We start from the raw sequence: 20,166 nt of genomic DNA, 5'->3' as shown, positions 1-20,166 counted from the left end.
GAGCTAAGGAACAATGTGTTTCTTAGTTTAACAATCAGCACCCTTATTATACAACAGATATCTTGCAAGGTAAGTAAAACATTCAAGCCTGTGATGTTATAAAAGCGTTACAGGGAATGAAAATAAAAAGTGCCTTGGCAGGCTTATTAGCTGATTTTCTTCATGTGTTTTGGTTAGAGTTGGGAGTAGAGGAGCAATGAGGTTTATTGTGTCCATTTTGAGAAGGCATTAATAAAGAGCACCGATCACAATAATGACATTCCTGCATTCGCAAGTGCCTGTGCTAAGGGGAGAGCAGTTCACAGTGACAGGAGTGTGTATATTTGTGTGACTGGATGTGGTGGCAGTGGCAGTGCCCCATGTGCTGCTGCTACTCTCTCCAGAGTTCACAAAAGGAAGGAGGTACATTATGATGCAATCAGTCATCAACAAGTATTAATTAAGCTTCTTGTGCATACCAAACTGTTCTATGTTTTGGGGATACAGTGAGTGAAGATTAGGGTTTAAATCTTGCTTTAGGCACATTAGACTATCTGTGAGACCTTGGATGTAAATCATTTCATCTCTTGGTGCTTTCAGGCAACTAAGAACACAAGTCACAGATGAGTTGCTGATCTATATGGGGTGGGGGTGGGGAGTTACATAACAGTAGTTCTCTGCTCTTACAAAATCACCAGTCTGGTCCTGGCCCATTCTCACAGATAAAAGGAAGAATCCTCATGTTTTTATTTTCTTGAAGCTTCAAAAGATCAGAAGTTATCCCATGGTTTTTTGCCACCACCATCACCACCATCTTGTTACTGTTCAGTCATTTTCTGTCTTGTCTGACTTTTCATGACTCCATTTGGGGTTTTCTTGAGAAACCAGAGTGGTTTGCCATTTCCATCTCCAGTTCAATTTACAGATGAAGAAACTGAGGCAAATAGGGTTGAGTTTCTTTCCCACCACTTGCTAAATACCATCAATACATATTGATTCTATTCTCTACATATCTTGTATGACCCTAGTTTTTTATATTCCTCTGTTTGACTGTGTTCTTGGTATCCTCAACATTTAGCACAGTTCTTGTGACTTTATAAGACCCTAATAAATGTGTATTGACTGAGTGACTATACATAAAGCACCTACAATTTGTAAGGAGGGTGAAGGGAGTTTCTTCCTGGCTCTTGTAGAGGTTCCTTCAATAAAACGTAGAAAGACAGTGCTATTCAATACTGAATTATTGAGTTGGATGGATCACCATCTCAAAAATGAAACTGTTGTTAATCAGTTTGGCTGATGTTAAAGAAAGCTGTCATTTGTAGTTTCTTTCTTACATTGCAGTAATGCTGTAATGACTATTTTGAGAATTTGGATGAAGCTCATGGAGGCGAAAGAAATACTTCTGCCCACTTCACATTACCTCTACCCTTCCTAGGTAATATCATTGCTGAGGTGAAGTCAGAGGCCTTAGAGATTTTAATTCTGTACCCCTGGGAGAGAAGGGCAGGTGAATTTTCTCTTAAGAATTTTTGGAAAAGAAAAAAACATCAACAAGTCTTTCTTAAATGCTCATTATATACCGGATATTATGCTAGGTGGTGGGAAATAAAGACAAAGCAAGATAAAGTAAGTTCCTGTCATCAAGGAGCTTACTGTCTACTGAATACAAGATAGCCAACAATAGGTAGATAAAAGATAGACCCAGAATAAATGCAAAGTAATCAAGGGGAGCACTATTAACTTGGGACATCAAGAAAAAGCCTCATGTTGACTAGAGGTGGCACTTGAAATAAACTTTGAAGGGAATTAGGGCTTCTTAAAGGCAGAAGTGAGGGAAGGAGCAATTTAGATATGGCAGACAGGTTGGGCAAAGTCCCAGGAAGAGGATGGAATCGCATGTATGTATGTGGGGGGAATATTAAAAGGTCAGTTTGATTGGAACATAAAGTGTCTGATAGGCAGGAATATATTGTCAGGAAGGAAGTATAGGTTAGAACAAGACCACACCAAGCCAAAAACACTACAAATGAGATTTTTGGGTGGAGCTCTGACAGTCACAACTGGGATCCAATGACAGTAATTAGATCTTTAAGATAATATACTCTTTGTGATAGAACAGTAAGCAGTTCTCCTCACATTTTGGTTTTTCTCAATTGTCTAGGCTGTTGAAGAAAAATGAAGGACTTGAAGAAGTAGCAATTGTTCCATTTTTAAAGTGGAAACAATGTGTCTTGAATTCATTTTTTTTTGTTTTTTTATAAGTTATCAGCTGAATGCATCATCCACCATTTTTTTGGCATTGTTTTATAAAATATTTCCCTTCACTGAAGCCCTCTTAGGAATCTTTCTCACAGCACAGAAGTGACATTAAGCTAAACCTATAGGTTGGACCCAACTGAAAAAGCTTTATGTATACACAGTTTTGTCTGCTGCCCAAATACCAATCTCGATAAATTGAATGAGTTTATCACCTGAAAGACAGATCACCAGGCCACAGAATTTTCCAACCCAGCAGTTTATGAAAATAGTCTCCTAAGGTACCAGTAGGAAGAGAGTACCAACAAGTGAAGTCATGGCTCTCTAAGGTACTAAAATAAGAATAAAACATTTGATTGACTAACTCTACTTGTCTCAAATATGATCATCATCATCTTCATTGACCAATAAAATATAAGGTCCTTGAGGGCAGGGAATATTTTGTTTCTCTCTGAATACCTCCCAGTACCTAAGAAGGTGTTGGTTAGTAATTAGGGGCTTAGTAAATGTTTGTCAGTGGAATGAATGAATATTATCTCACACTAAGGTTGGAGATGGGGGTAGGGGCTCGAGAGATTTGGCAAAGGCAGGAGATTTAAAATAAATAAAGTAAAATCCTGTTTGGCACTCTTTTAGGTAGGTGGATGAGTGAAGGGTGCTCTCATGTGTGTATACCAGTTAAACACACACACACACACACACACACACACAAGCACACACTTAAAGTATAAACTAATTGTACTGTTAATATTGGACACATACCTGGTGCCACTAAGTCCTAGCACAGCCTTTAATAACTTAAGTTGTAGAAATAATAGTAACAATATGAAAGCAGAGTTTGAAAAGCAATTTGATTAAAGTTTAAGGAATGTCATAGAATTTTCAGAACTGAGCACAACAAAAGCCTTTTCATTCACTAGTGATCTTGTACAATTTGAAAAGTGTAATGTTATCACAAGGACAAACAGAGAATAGTTACCACTGAGAGAAGAGTTAACTGTCCTAGGTAGCAGAATGGAAGTTTGCAACCGCCGTGAAAAGAATGTTCCATTTATCTTTTAAAATCTGCCTATGGATTGTTTACAGTCATTTCCTCATTTATAAAATGAGTTGGAGAAGAGAATGGCAAACCTCTTTAGTACCTGCCAAGAAACCCCAATGGGGTCACAAAAACAACAAAACAAGATTGTTTTAATTCGAAGAGACTAGGGGGTACAGGAGCAAGAGCAAAAATTAAATCTTAGACACTTTCTCGGTCGTGTGACCTGGGCAAGCAACTTAATCACCATTTACCCCAAAGTTTCCTCAATTATAAAATAGGAATAATAACAGTACCACCCTCTAGGGTTGTTGTGAGGACCCAATACGATAATATTGTAAAAGACCTTAATACAGTGTCTGTCATATAGTGACGCACTTCCCTAAAATATTCTACTGTCATATGGTTAAGTGCTTGTTTATTGACTTTATTGATCATTTATGTCTCTCACATTGGGACATAAGTTCAATTGTTTTTCAGTCACGTCCAACCCTTTGTATCCCAGTTGGGGTTTTCTTGGCAAGAATCCTGGAGCACTTTGCCATTTCCTTCCCTGGCTTATTTTATAGATAAGGAACTGAATTCAGGAAAGGGAGTCTTCCAGGTTCCAGGACCAGAACTCTACCCACTATACCATCTAGTTGTCCCAGTTTAAATTGGGGATACATTCTAATGTGGGGAGCCATAAATTATATCTTTGATCATGGCCACAACAAAAGTTATGAGAACTTTAAAGTTGAAAACTTTTGTAAATACTTTATGAAGACTTCGTGTACACATATCCATATATAAGTGTATGTGTTATGGGAGAACACTATCTCCTCTCTGAGTTCATGTGATGGGTATATTTTTACCACAAAGCAAAAATGATGGAAGTAAAAAACCTAGGTTTCATTATTATGCTCAAACATAGATTCAGAACTCAACTCAGAGAAAACATGGACAATTATGAGTATTCTGACAAGTTTTTTTAAATAGGCAAAATTATGTCCCGGTGACAGAGAAATAATTCATTTACATATTGCAAGTTTGTACATTCTTCTTAGGCCATAAAACTTAAAGAGAAGGATTCATAATCCACATTTCTTTCAATATCATAAAAGTTGAATAAACTTAGTTAAACAGAGTCACAATCTCATACATCTCCTAAGAAAACAAACTTCACCAATAAGTAAACTAAATCAGGTTGCAGACTAAACTACATTTAGAGGATTCACAATAGAACAATTGAAGAGGAAGAAATACATGTTTCCTGGGAGTCAGGAAGAGTTGAGATCCTTCCTCTTGACTTCTTGTGGAAAGAACATCTAAAGTTCTTAAGTAAATTGTTGCATCCTATGGACAAATTTTCGTCAGATAAACTTAATATTAACCAAAATTTGCAATAAGATTAAAAGGAAATCAAAAATTCTCATAACACGTGAGACTTCAAAGGTGGTAGGAAATTGAAAGATGGGCATCCAAGAAACCAGTCCTTGTGATACTGAATACAGTGCTGAGAAGGATTGTCATTCCCTAGCCAGGAAAGGACTCTAGGGCACAGTTACCTGAACTAGTTCATTCCTTTCTAAGTTAGAGACTATGACAAAGTAGAAAAAGGAATGTGTATTTTTATCCCCTACAAGTGCCTACTTATATAGAGAGAATTGTACTGGGTGTTAGAGGAGAGAGTGAGTTTTGATAAGATCCAATCAAAGAAATCTCATGGAATTTTCTTTCAGTACAGATAGAGATAATGCAAAATATTATACAACCAATGAATTGGAGAGTGTAAGAGTTAAATGGAATGGGAAATCTAAGTAGAAAGGTAGATAGAAGGAAGGGGAAAGATGGGAGAAGGGGAAAGAGAAAGGAAAGCTATTAAATTTGGGCTTTAAGGAATGAATGGGAAGTTCACATAAACAGGGAAAAGGAAAACATTCTAGGCCAAGGGAATATCCTTAGTAAAGGCAGAGAGGAGAGTGTTGTGTTTTATCCAGGGAGACATTTTTTTTCCTACATCTAAAAGAAATTGTAAAAGAATGCCAGAAGTGAATCAGTCTTTTCAAAAGACCAGACAAAATAATCTCCCATGGACCCAAAACCCCAAGAGAGAGGATTACATTCTCCTCATTCTTTCAGCCAAAGGTGATTTGCTGTGGGATTCCATTGGATTTTTCAGATAACCTTTCTGTTCTTATAGACTTTGCTTAGAAGGCTGTCTCTGCAATAATCCACCTCATTAAGTGTATACAAGAATAATCAAGGGCCAGGTCTCACCATAGCCACCCATGTTTCTGGGTTGTCTTTTTTTCTTTACAGACAAACCACTGGCACCTGCTAACCTCATTACTGTGATCCAGAGCTCTGACTCCTGTTAAACTCTGACCAGTGAGAAACCAACGGATTATTGTTGTTATTTAGTCATTATTCAGTCATGTCTGACTTGTTGTGGCCCCCATTTGGGGGTTTCTTGGCAAAGATAGTGAAGTAGTTTACCAGATGTGGCAAACTGATGTAGAAGCTGAGGCAAAAAGTTAAGTGAGTTCCTCAGGATCCCACACTTGTATGTGTCTGGCACCAAATTTGAATCAGGTCTTCCTGACTCCATGCCCAACCCTCTATCCACTGCCCTGCCCAATTGTCAAAGCACTTAAATGCTTAATATTCTTGTGTGAAAATAATAGAGGAAATTTTTCATTATTCAGCATCATTCAGAAAAATTAATTTTTCCTAGACAAATTCACTTGACCTCTTTAAGGAACCATTTTTAATGTTATTTCAATCATTTACTATAGAAATCGTCAGGGGCAGCTAGGTGACACTATGAATAGGATGGAACTCTAATCCTGGGGGGGCCTTAATTCATACTTTTACTAATTGTGTGACCCTGGACAAATCATTTAACCCTGTTTGCCTCAGTTTCCTCATCTGTAAAAATAAGATGGAGAAGGAATTGGCAAACCATTGCAGTATCTTTGCTAAAAAAAAAAATAACTCCAAATGGGGTCATAATCAGACTTGACTGAAACAACTAAATAACAATGCAGAAATTTTATTAAATTCTTTATAACTTTCTTTTCCAGCTTAAACAGAAGGGTGATTGAGGTCTGAAGGACTGGTTTGTCCCCACACTAAATGGATGTTTTATTCTCTCTCTTATGTTCTACTTTTCAGTTTTTCTGTTTCCTTCTCTCTGACCTAGCTGTCGGATGTCCTTGCTCAATATGGAGCTCTGCAGACTTTCCTTTCCTCCTCTAGGCTTCCATGGGCTAGGAAAAGTGGCATTCTTGGACTCAAAAAATCTAGGTTTAAGTTTTTACTTAGACATTTTCTTGGTTGTGTGACATCACAAGCATTACACCTGAAGTCCTTTCTGGGCAGTTTTTTCCCACTTAAAAAACAGGGGTAATAACATTTATACATACTTGAATATGTAGGTGCTATGTAAATGTGAACTGTTTATAAATGAGATATCAGGCTTGTTGAAACTGAACAAACATGAATTTGGACAGACTTCAATAGATAGTGGAGGACAGAAGGACCACCACCTGGCATGGTGTTGGTTGGACACAACTGAACAGCAATAACACATTGGTAAAAATTACATGAAAGTAAGTTTCAAAAAGCAATGAGATGAATGAAGGGGTACTCCTAGTAACATCTTGTGCTTTATGATATCCAAGCTTTTTACAGAATTTTTAGATGGTTTTTCTTTTTTCTCTTAGGTCCTTACCAAATTATGTTATAAATGGTCAAGAGTTCTAAAAATTATGCTCAACCACCAAGCAAAGTCATTGCTTTAAAAATGATGAGAATGGGAGCGGCTAGGTGGCATAGTGGATAAAGCACCGGCCCTGGAGTCAGGAGTACCTGGGTTCAAATCCGGTCTCAGACACTTAATAATTACCTAGCTGTGTGGCCTTGGGCAAGCCACTTAACCCTATTTGCCTTGCAAAAAACCCAATGATAATAATAATATATTATCATTATTAATAATATTAACCCTTTTGTATACATAAGCATACTTCCCCATTCTGTCCCATTCTTCAAGCTCCTTCTTGAAGACTTCCTTGATCTTCTCAGCTAGTAACAATCTTTCCTTCCTCAACTCTCATAGATAACAAACTATTCTTTACCCCTATTTTAGTCTCAATGCATATATATATATATATATGTATATATTCACACACACATATCTTATCTGCCCTTATTATTCAGTTGTTCAGATGCTCAGTCCGCCAACTCTTTGTGCCCTCATGGACCATACTGTCCATAGAATTTTCCTTATTTATCTTACTAGAAAATAAACTCTTTGAAGTAAAGTTTATCAAATTTAAGCTAACTGTCCTCAGAATTCTTATATAAAATAAGTTTTAAAGAAATATCTTTTTTTAGGTTTTTTTTTTTTTTGCTAGGCAAATGGGGTAAAATGGCTTACCCAAGGCCACACAGCTAAGTAATTATTAAGTGTCTGAGACCGGATTTGAACCCAGGTACTCCTGACTCCAGGGCCGGTGCTTTATCCACTGCACCACCTAGCCGCCCCAAAATATTTTTTTGAATTGAATTAAATCTCAGGCTTATAATATCCTTCTTTCATCTGGGTTTCTGACTTCATGAATGTAGAGAAATTTCTGGTATATAAATTCCTCTCTCAGTCTATATCAGCAACTCCTCACTAAATTAAAGTCTTAGAGACTAGTCTGGGGACATTGAAAAGTTAAATGATTTATTTACATCTTTCTGACTCCAAGCGAGCTTTCTATTTCCTAGACTGTACCACCTCTTATAAATGGAATATCTGAAGATATATTGAATCCTTCCTTTATATCGTTCTCCTTTTATTTGTGTCTTTCATTGCATAGAGGAGTTGATCTTATTTTGGCAGCTAAGTAAATGACTTGCTCATCAATCTCCTATATTTGACTCATTGAATTGAATGGAGTTCTTTCCAAGAAAACAGAACTAGACAGTCAATTCTTTTCATATTCCAGAAATAGATAAAAAATCCAGATGCCATTAGATGAGGGGAAGTTAAGACCCCATGTACTATCACTGGCACTCCCATCTCAGGCTCCATCGCCACTCCCACTCCAGGCCAGCAGTTTCTACCAGGATTTCTTGAATGTGATTATCAGAGTAAATGATCAGAGAAAGAAATTCTTACCGGTGAGTGACTTTATCCTATTTGCAGTGACAAGGTGATAGGTTATTCCTGTTTTGTGTTGGCAAGAAAGCAGTAGAGTGAATCAGAGATGAACAGATTGGTTCCAATCATTACACTCCATCTTTTTTTCTCCAATTGCTCCCATTTGTTTCTCTATCCAATTGTGTCCTACCCAGCATGACCTAAGGAAAATCTATTTTATTGAGTCTCAAATTTAGGTATTTTAAAAATTTCTCTAGTAGATGAGGAAACATGATTCCTTAATCATACTTTGAAATATCACTGTTCTAAAATAATGAAAAAATTGGATAGTAGACTGAATTAAGGAAGGCCAAAAGTTTAGGAATAAGGAGACAAGGGGGTAGCTAGGTGGCACAGTGGATAAAGCAATAGCCCTAGATTCAGGAAGACTTGAGTTCAACTATGGCCTCAGACACCTAATAATTTCCTAGCTGTGTGACCTTAGGCACACACTTATTAAAAAAATAATAATAAAAAAAGAATGAAGGGATAATAGTTCTGCTTAGTATTATGTTTAGTTTGAGTGCCCAACTTTAGGAAGAGAGTTGATATACCATGGACTAATTAACAGATCAAGAAATACTCTATCTGTCAGATCCATGGAAAGTAGAGAAATTTATGACAAAACAAGAATTAGAGTACATTATAAATTGCAAAATGGATGATTTTGACTATATTAAATTAAAAAGGTTTTACACTAATAAAACAAATGCTGCCAAGAAGGAAGGAAAACAGAAAGCTGGGAAACAATTTTCACAGCTAGGAGTTCTGATAAAGGTGTCATTCCTAAAATATATAGAGAATTGAATCAAATTTATAAGGTTACAAATCATCCCTCAATTAAGAAGTGGTCAAAGGATATGAACAGGCAGTTTTCAAATGAAGAAATTAAAGCCTACACACACACACACACACACACACATATATAAAATCATTTAAGAAAATGCTCCAAATCATTGCTGATTAGAGAAATGCAAATTAAAACAACTATGAGGCACTACCTCACACCTATCACATTGATTAAGATGACAAAAAGAGAAAACAATGTTGGAGAGGAGGTTGTAGGAGGATTAGGACATTAATGAATCGCTGGTGGAGTTGTGAATGGATCCAATCTTTTTGTAGAGCAACTATGGAACTATGCCCAAAGAGCAATAAAACTGAACATATTCTTTGACCCAGCAGTTCCAATACTAGGCCTGTATCCAGAAGAAATCATAAAAAATGGGAAAAGTCCCATATGTTCCAAAATATTCATAGCAGCTCTTTTTGTAGTGGCAAAGAATTGAAAATTGAGGGGGATGTCCATCAACTGGGGAATGACTGAACAAGTTATGGTACATGAATATCATGGAATATTATTGTTCTATAAGAAACCATAAATGATCAGACTCCAGAGAAGCATGGAATGTATTACAGGAACTGATGCTGAGGAAAGGGAGCAGAACATTAACAACAACATTGTGAGTTGATCAACCTGGATAGAAGCTCCTCTCAGGAGATCACAGAGACTGGGAGACTGACTATGGACAATGCTATCCACATTCAGAGGAAGAAAAACAAAAACAAAAAAAAGGATAACCTACAGAATCCGAATGAATACTATGTCACTTTTTAAAAATTTCTCTTATGTTTTTCTTTCTTATCTCATACAGAAAATGACTAATCTGTAAATAACTAATCTGTATTTGTGCAATGCTCACCATTGATGGGAGGGGTTGGGAAGGGAGGCTGAAAGGAAATTATGTAATTTATAAATATGCATGTGCATGTGGATGAATGCTGGAAAATGTTCATAATATGTAATTGAAAAATAAAATATCAATTGTGAAAAAAAAAAGAAGAGAGTTGATAGGTTGGAGTACGTCTGGAAGAGAACATTCCTCTGGCACCAATGCCATCAAGATGGTGAAGAGAAGGGACTAGAGTCTATGAAGATCAGCATAATATAATATATCTAGGAGGTAAAAGAAAAGTTCATATTTCTCCTGGTTAGTCAATGTAAAAATTGAGAGAATCAAGAGAAGTTAGACCATTTTCCCAGAGTTACACAAGTCCACCATGAATCAGGGATCAAGATCTGGTTCTCAGTCTGGGATCCCATTCCCAACCTTGATTATAGTTCTTCTTAATGACAGTATAAGTTGTACAGGCAGCTAGAAGGTAATAGAACCAACCCTAGTGTCCAGATGACTCCTCTTTCTGAGTTCAAATGTGACCTCAGATATTTCCTAGCTGTGTGACCCTGGGTAAGTCACTCAACCCTGTTTGTCTCAGTTTCTTCATCTGTAAAATGAGGAGGAAAAATGTTGAACCACTACAGTATCTTTGCCAAGTAGTTTAGTCATTTCAATTGATTCGCCATGACTCCCTAAGCCTAGAAAACCTCAAATGGGGTTACAAAGAGTTGGACATGACTGAAACAACTGAACAATAGCAATAAGTGTGAATGGCAAAGTCAAAATGGACTCATTAGCCCACATTGCTACTCTCAGATATGTGTGTATGGACACATAGACATGTATGGATAGCTAGCTAGATATGAATATATATATATATATACATATATATACCAATAGTTAATTAGTTCACATAAAATATTATTCTGGTTATTTTAATATATATTTTTTTTAATCCTTAGGTCCACTTAAGGGAACTCTTAACAATGCCTGGTGGTTTAGAGAAGGCCTGTCATCAATGCATATCTAAAATTGCAAGTAATGGTAAGTTGCTAATCTTGGCACCATTCTTACTTTCTGGGAAAGAAAAACGGGTTTAGAATTGACATTGAAGGTCTAAATTCTAAATCAGAGGTTCTTAACCTTGTTTATGGTGTAGAGTCCTTTTTTTTTAAAAGATTAGATTTTTTTTTTGATTGTCCCAAATAGGGTGTATATAATGTCCCCATATAAAAGAACAAAGGGCCACTATTCAAAGTGGTACAAAATGGTATAATTTTCAAAATAATGTTTTAAAATATTTTAAAAATATAAAATAAAATATAGAAAATATTAAACGAAACTGATTTACTGAAACAATTATAAAACTACCCTTTAAAGACAAATTTAGAGACCCTAAGTACAAATCCCTGTCCTGGAGTGACTGGTATGGTCTTAGACTTTGAAGTCATCACTTAAAGGACCCTTACTCTGCTAGGACAGATGGAAGAGTGCCCATCCTGATGCTGGGAGGGTGGGGATGGGGGAGAGATTCCTTGTCACAGGAAGGTAGTGACAGAGACACGGGGCTACATTCAAAGTAAATCCAGAAAATCACTTTTTCTGAACCTCAGTTACTTTATATGTAAAATGATTAGGTTTTCCTAGATAGTCTCTAAGATTTCTTCTGTCTCTAAACTGATTTATTAAAAGATGGTCTCCTATAATGTTAGATTTAACCTGGGAAGGAAGAATACCTAGGTTGAAATCTGACCTCAGACACTTACTAGTTGTGTGCAAGTCTCTTAACCTCAATTTGCCTCAGTTTTCTTATCTATAAAAGAGGATAATAATAAAACCCACCTCTCAATGTTGTTTTGAAGATCAAATGGAATAATATTTGTAAAGCATTTAGCACATTGGCTGGTACATAATAAGTATTTTATTAGCTATTATATTATTGCATTTAATATAATCAATGTATTAATTATATTAAATGTAATAATATATTATAATGCTAGCTATTATTAGGAGAGCAAGCATTCAGAGGTCAGTGAACAAGTGTTTAATAAGCATTTACTATGTGCAAGGATCAAAATCAAAGGAAATTATCATTATTGTTATTATTATTGTAAAGTGCTTAGCATTTACTTTTTTGCTTTTGTTGTTCTTCAGTCATGTTTGAATCTTTCTGAGGTTTCCCTGGCAAAGATACTGAAGTGGTTTGCAGATGAGGAAACTAAAATGACTTGCCCAGGGTCACACAGCTAGTAAGTATCTGAGGCTGGATTTGAACTTAGATCTTCTGAATGCCAGATGCTATCCACTCTGCCACTTATTTGCCTAAGGTTACACAGTATATATCAGAGGAAGCAGTTGTACATAGTAATGATTATATACACATTAACTATTGTTATTATTACTTAACTTCTCCTTACCCCAGAAATCTCTCTGAGATGATCAGTTACAGAGAAACTGCCAACTTGAATCAAGTCTTTTTCTTCATTTTTGCATTTTTGTAATTCTCTTTTTTCTTTCTTTTTTTTCTTTTTCTTTTCTTTTCTTTTTTTTTTTTTTAGATTTTTGCAAGGCAAATGGGGTTAAGTGGCTTGCCCAAGGCCACATAGCTAGGTAATTATTAAGTGTCTGAGAACAGATTTGAACCCAGGTACTCCTGACTCCAAGGCTGGTGCTTTATCCACTACGCCACCTAGCCGCCCCCTTTTCTTTCTTTTTTAAATAAATTTATTTATTTTTTTCAACTATATGTAAAGATAGTTTTAAACAATCAAGCAGAGAGAGTCTTTTGTATAGGACTACCAAGACTGGATCAAAAAATATATATTACCCAAACAGAACCTGGACTAGAAGAAGTCAACAAGAAACACTTGTCAGGCTTATCTGATCTTTATGATTTGTAGTGTTTTCTTCACAAACCCAATAAACATTTTTATTCTCATTCCACAGATGAAGAAACTGAGGCTCTGAAAGATTAAATTATTTTCCTGTGGCTTTTCCTGAGGCAGTGGGGAGGGGGATCCATGGGTGGTTTGATGAGGGTTGAAAAGATTTGGTGAGCAGGATAGTAAGTAAATGAATTAGGGAAGTGGAAGTGTAGAAGGATCTCTTTGATGTAATGAGAGTTGGAGAGAGCATAACATAAATCTGTAGTGGACTCAGGCAGCATGGGCTTAGAGATTTTCTTCAGCTTCATTTAGCAGCAGTTGAGTAGGAGAAAAGGCAGAGGACAGCGGGAATAATTTAAGTCTGACAAATTCTAGGATAAGATCAGGAATGGGATAAAAATTTGGGATAGGATTCAGGTCTAGTTTTTCTGACTTTCAAATCCAGACTTCTCTATACAGTGCCATGTTGCCTCTGAAATAATTCTTTTTTATATTTTCACAAATTTTGAAGGCTAGAAAATTCACTATATGTGACATGTGTTATTTGTTTGGGGTGATATTGTAAGATGTGTTACAGGAATCAATCAATAAACATTTATTAAGAATCTACTATGTGATAGCAATTGTGCTAAGGTCTAAGGATACAAAAAAAAAAAGACAGACCCTGCCCTCAAGAAGCTTGCAATCTAATGCGGGAGACAAAATGCACACAATATATAGAAAGCAAGAGAAATACAGGATAAATAGGAAATAATTGAAGGAGGTATTAGAATTAAGAGGGCCTAGGAAGGATTCCTATAGAATGTGAGAATTTGGTTGAGGCTTAAAGGGGGTCAAGATCAGTAGGTGGAAAAGAAGAGGGAGAAGACTCCAGGCTGTAGAAAATACCCAGAGCCAAGAGCTGGAGTGTTTTGCTCATAAACATCCAAGAGGCCAGTGTTACTGAATTGAAGAGTACATGTCAAGAAGCAAGGTGTAAGAACACTAGAAAAGTAAAATGGACTAAGCATTTTATATTTGATCCTGGAAGTAATATGGAGGAGGGAGAGAGAGAGAGAGAGAGAGAGAGAGAGAGAGAGAGAGAGAGAGAGACAAACCCACCAATACTTGTAAGTGTAGGCAGGAGGTGATAAGGGTGGCAATAGACAAAAATAGGTGGAGTTGAACAGGATTATATACTTCAAACCAGAGAATGCCATATTAAAACTTGTCTAGAGATCAAAAGAACCATACGACTACTCCCAAGCCATAAACCCAATGGAAAAAGATCAAAAATAAAATGGAGAGATATCTAGGAAAGGCAATCACCCAACCTAATAATAAGAGAAACTTATATTTACATATCTCTTTATATGCTTTACCTCATTTGTTCTAATAATAATCCTGTAAAAAATAGTTGCTATTATTATTTCCATTTTATTCCAGACTTTGAAACCTAAAGAGTTTAAAATACTAAGGTTCAGAGTTTAGATTTATTGAGGGTCATTGTTCTTAGAAAAGACTAGAAAAACTTCTAAAATTGATCAGAAGAATATTTTAACTTTTTAAAATTCAAAAGAATTTGATTTTTCTCTACTATTGGATTTCAAGATAGTTCAATTATTCTTCTGGTTTTATTTTTCAAGATCACTTTTTCTTTTAATAAAGACTCAAGCATTATTTCCATTTCAGTGAATTTTATATGTAGCCATCTCTATCTCTCCTTTAAAAAAAATAAAGCTTTAATGTACAGACCTCTTCCAAAGTCAAATTAAGACAATAACTTGTCAGCATGTATTGACAGCATCTAATTGAAATTATGAATTGTCCATTAAATGTAAAAACTAAGAATATCAGAATATCAGAGCAAAGTTTTCCTATGTATTACCCTAAGAAAACAGAGTCAATAACTGTGATTGTTTTACCTTGATAAACTCCACTGAGTTGTGATAATCTTGCCTGGCTTAAAGATGGGACTTTTTCCCTTATGAGTCAATGGAAGGGGAAAAGATGATCCTATTGCTCTATTAATGACTCGAGAAGCTAGGTGGCACAGTGGTTAGAATCTTGGAGTCAGGAAAATAGGAATTTGAATCCAGACTCAGATATTTACTGGCTGTGTGACCTTGGGAAAGTTACTTAATCCTGATTGCCTCTCATCCAGGACATCTCCAGTCATCCTGATGCATGTCTGGCCACTGGACCCAGATGGATCTGGGGGAGAAAGTGAGGCTGGTGACTTAGCACAGTCCCCCCACCCCAAATTCAGTTCATGTGCATGTCATGTTATCACCTCCCTGATGTCATGGTCTTCTTTGAGAATGAAACACATATTAATGATTAATGATGTGCAGTCATCAATATCTATCTAGCTTGGCTTTTCCATATCACTCTCTTGCTCAAAACTTGACAATAATTCTTAATTTGCTCTATAAATCAAGATAAAATTTCTAGCTAGTCCTAATGAAGCCCTACTTTTGCCCTCTTCTCTAGAGTCTTTTCCATCCTTCATCCATTCTTTTCTGCCTTTCATCCTTTGATGAAAGGCAGTTGATTACCAATTCTGAGTAGTTTAGACACATTTGAACAATTTCCACACAGTAGACATTTGTAAAAATGGGGTTATAGAAAGCCATGAGGGAAGGGTGGGGGGAGGAGGTGGATCCTAATGGAGTTATTTGGTTGTCTTTCATCCATCCACCCTCTTCTGCTCAATTGCTGTTATCTATTCTCACAACAACTCTTCTTGTTTTCCCATCTTTCTACAATCCTTTCTACAATCCCCCCCCACTCACCTACTCTCAGTTCTCTTCTACTATTTCTTTGTTCTAAAATAAATGTCTCCATTGGTATCCCAAGGTGTGAGGGTCCCACAACCACTAATTATAGAGATAGTTAGTTGTGATTCCTGAATTGGCTACTATGGTAGTTATGATCTATAAGGGTTACAGATAGAATTCCTGCTTTTACATTTATTTGCAATTTCTTTAGGCCCTAATATATGGTCTTATTATTTTTTTCTTCAGAACTAAGGGATATCCTATTTTTTTTTAATTTTTTACAATTTTCCCCCTAATCTTGCTTCCCTCCCCCCACCCCACCCCACCCCCACAGAAGGAACTCTGTTAGTCTTTACATTGTTTCCATTGATCTAAGGTGAATGTGATGAGGGAGAAATCATATCCTTAAGGAAGAAAAAATAAAGTATTGTGTCTGATTGTTGAACTTATGGAATGAGCAAGTCCATCAAGGTTGGTCATCACCCCCATATTGCTGCTAGGGTGCACAATGTGCCTCTGGCTCTGCTCCTTTCGTTCAGCATCAGTCCATGCAAATCTTTCTGGGTTTCCCTGAATTCCAATCCCTCATGGTTTCTAATAGAACAATAGTGTTCCATCACATACATATACCACAGTTTGCTAAGCCATTCCCCAATTGAAGGACATTTACTTAATTTCCAATTCTCTGCCACCACGAACAGAGCTGCTATGAATATTTTTGTACAAGTGATGTCTTTTTTTATACATTACTAAAATATTCTTGTTTAAGAGTAAATATAATACCCCCCCCAAAAAAATGTAAACCCTCATAAAAAAATAAAGTAAAAGAAAGAGAAAAAATGTGTTTCAGTCTGTGTTCTGATACCATCAACTCTGTTTTGGGTGGATTACATTCTTTATCATAAGTCCATCACAGAAGTTATTCCCATATTTTTCCACAGTTGCTGTCGCTGATTGTAATTCCCTCCATTCATTCCTCCCCACTACCATATATTATATTTTCTCTCTCCTTTCACTCTGTTCCTCCTTCTAAAATGTGCTGTAGGGTAGCTGAGTGGTACAGCAGACTGATCACCAGCCCTAGGGCCACCCAATCCTAGTCCCTTGCAAGAAGTAAAAAAAAAAAAATGTGTTACATCTGACTGTTCTCTCCTATGATCTACCCTCTCCTCTATCACCCACATCCCCCCTTCTTCCCCCTTCCCCCCTTCTCTCCTTTTTACTCTAGATGTCTAAACCCTATTGAGTGTGTATGCTGTTTCCTCTCTGAGCCATTTCCAATGAGAGTGAAGGTTCCCTCATTCCCCCTCATCTTCCCCCTTCCATATCATTGCAAAAACTCATTGTATTAAAAAATATATCTTTTATACAAAATATCTTAGCCTTTTTCACCTCTCCTTTCTCCTACTCCCAGTGTATTACCCTTTTAGCCATTGACTCCATTTTTACAATATATATCTTCAAATTCAGCTCTCTCCTGTGCTTCATCTATAAAAGTTCTTTCTATTAAATTTCTATTAAATGAGAAGTGTCATATGAGTATTATCAATATCATTTTTCTATGCAGGAATACATGCAGTTCATCATCATTAGTCCCTCATATTTTACCCTTCTCCTCCACTCTCTATGCTTCACCTGAGTCCTGTACTTGAAAGTGAAATTTTCTGTTCGGTTTTGGTCATTTCAACAGGAACATTTGAAATTCCCCTGTTTCATTGAAAATCCATCTTTTACCCTTGAAGAGGATGTTCAGTTTTGCTGGTTGGTAGTTGATTCTCGGTTGCATTCCAAGTTCTTTTGCCTTCCAGAATATTATATTCCAAGCCCTACGAACCTTTATTGTTGCTGCTGCCAAGTCCTGTGTGATCATGACTATAGCTCTATGATATCTGAATTGTGTCCTTCTGGCTGCTTGTAATATTTTCTCTTTGACTTGGGAGTTCTGGAACTTGGCTATAACATTCCTGGGGGTTGTTTTTTTGGATCTCTTTCTGGGGGAGATTGGTGGATTCCCTCAGTTTCTATTTTGCCCTCTGCTTCTAGAATATCAGGGCAATTTTCCTGGTTTTCTAAAAATGAGGTCAAGGCTCTTTTCTTGATCATAACTTTCAGGTATCCCAATAATTTTTAAATTATCTTTCCTGAATATGTTTTCCAGATCAGTTTTTTTAATGAGATTTTTCACATTTTCTTATAATTTTTCATTCTTGTAAAGTCATCAGCTTCCTTTAGTTCCATTCTACATCTGAAGGATTTGGTTTCCTCAGAAAGCTTTCTTATCTCCTTTTCCATCTGGCCAATTCTTCTTTTTTTTAAAGCATTCTTCTCCTCAATAACTTTTTGAACTGTTTTATCCATTTGACCTAAGCTGGTTTTTAACATGTTATTTTCTTCAGCATTTTTTTGAATCTCTTTGACTAAGCTGCTGACTTCTTTTTCATGTTTTTCCTGCATCTCTCTCATTTCTTTTCCCAATTTTTCTTATATCTCCCTTACTTGGTTTTCAAAATCTTTTTTGAGCTCTATCATAGCCTGAGCCCAACTTCCATTTTTCTTGGAGTCTTTAGATACAGGAGCTTGTACTTCCTCATCTTCAGATTGAGTATTTTGATCCTTCTTGGGATCATAGACAAAGAATTTCTTAATGGTGTTCCTCTTTTTTCTCTGTTTACTTACTTTTCCAGCCTGTGCCTGGTTTTGGGGTGCTTCCTGAACTTTTGAGTGCATATGATTTTTTTAAAAAAAATTAAAGTGCGGGCAGCTAGGTGGCATAGTGGATAAAGCACCAGCCTTGGAGTCAGGAGTACCTGGGTTCAAATCTGGTTTCAGACACTTACTAATTACCTAGCTGTGTGGCCTTGGGCAAGCCACTTAACCCCATTTGCCTTGCAAAAACCTAAAAAAAAATTAAAGTGCTATGTAGTACTGAGAAATAAGTATAATTTTAAATGATCTCATTTAGAAAAAAACAAATATTTTAGTCTTAAATTCTCACAGCTATTTTTCAGTTTTTATTTTTGTTTATTTTTCTGTTAAATTTTTCAAATAACAATAGCACCATTCCCAGAGTTCTTGTGAAACTCAAACAAAATAACAGTAAAGTTCCTTGAAAGCTTAAATTGCTACAAAAATGCTAGGTATTATTCTTGTTAGGTCACCTCTCTGAGCCTTTGTTTTTTTATCTATAAAATGAAAGTGTTTGACTAGAGGGCAAGGATTAACTCACTTTCATCTTTGTGTCCCTGGCACCTGTTGCAGTTTAATGAATCCATAAGAAATGTTTATTGATGGATTGACTGCCTACATCTCCATAGAGGGATGACTCAACCCTCCTCCCATCCTCCAGGATCAAAGCCTAGGTACCTTGTTTCCTCATCCTTTCACTACCCACCATAGCCAATCAGTGGTTAAGTAATGTTGCAATATCTTTTGTATATATCCCCTTCTCTCCTTTGGTACTGGTGCAGGCTCTTATCATCTCACATCTGGACTATTACAATAGACTACTGGCCAGTCTCCTCACTCCAATGTAGCCTTCATTCATTGGACAAATTGATTTTCTTAAGAAAAAACATCTCCAGAGGCAACAAGGTGATGCAGTGGATAGACAACTAACCCTGGAGTCAGGGACTCAGGTCCTCCTGAGTTCAAATCCAGTCTTAGACATTTACTATCTGACCCTCCGAAAGTGACTTAACAGAATTGTCTCCAAAAAAAAGGAGGGGGGGGGTGTATTTGAAACTGTTGAATATTCCTATTACTCTCTAACCCTTATTTCTCTAAAGATGCTGAGATTTTTGTTATTTTGAACAGTGTCAAAAATCTCTTTAAATCTTTAAACTATAAAAAAACCTCTTTAAGTGGGAAATTCAATGAGAAAAGAAGCTGGAAGGAAAGCTGGCAGCCATTTATGGAAGCCAGCCACAGGTCTAAAGTTAAGGTCCAGCTTGATGCTCAGACCACCCAATCTTTCAGTGACTGTCAATGCAGATTGAAGCAGTGTTATGGTTCTTGTGATAGCAGTTCAGGGCCCCCATCTCTATCATTCTCCTACTAAGCATGAACAGCTGCACTCCATAGGCTTTTCAAATCCCTGGAGGATTTCTTTAATATCTGAAAAGCAATGAAATATTGATAAAGGTTTCTGTGTGATGTGTGCTCTAGCCTCTTGGGATATCTCAATTAAATTTGATAAATGCATACAGTCATAACCACATGTTCAGGTAAGGGAGAGATGCATTTTGAAGTTGTCAGTAAGGGTCCTGAGAAACCTTTCCATAAGTCTGGATAGATGGGGAGAGCTATGAATGACAAAGAGCAGCAGAACCTACATTTTACCTGAAACTGTCTCAAGGCATCCAATAGCATTTGCAATAAACCTGTAAGGTAGGAGAAT

At 36.6% G+C, this 20,166-nt stretch overlaps 1 protein-coding gene across 8 annotated transcripts in view; it reads left to right on the top strand.

Annotated features, from left to right (window-relative positions):
- The window catches only part of TMEM272 (transmembrane protein 272), an 85,132-nt gene that overhangs the window by 34,386 nt on the left and 30,580 nt on the right, over positions 1-20,166 (top strand). For 6 of the 8 annotated variants that reach the window (XM_074217186.1, XM_074217188.1, XM_074217189.1 and 3 more), the window contains one exon: positions 11,089-11,170. In XM_074217186.1, coding sequence (XP_074073287.1) covers positions 11,089-11,170 — 82 coding nt within the window. Of the gene's footprint in view, positions 1-7,832; positions 8,429-11,088; positions 11,171-19,028; positions 19,130-20,166 lie in introns of those variants that run through there. The other 2 variants (XM_074217184.1, XM_074217191.1) reach the window with 2 other exon arrangements.

Source organism: Macrotis lagotis, chromosome 1 (assembly GCF_037893015.1).
Source record: "Macrotis lagotis isolate mMagLag1 chromosome 1, bilby.v1.9.chrom.fasta, whole genome shotgun sequence".
NCBI classification, from domain to species: Eukaryota; Metazoa; Chordata; class Mammalia; order Peramelemorphia; family Peramelidae; genus Macrotis; species Macrotis lagotis.
The sequence above is the reverse complement of the archived record's forward strand: the minus strand, read 5'-3'. Positions and strand labels throughout refer to the sequence as shown.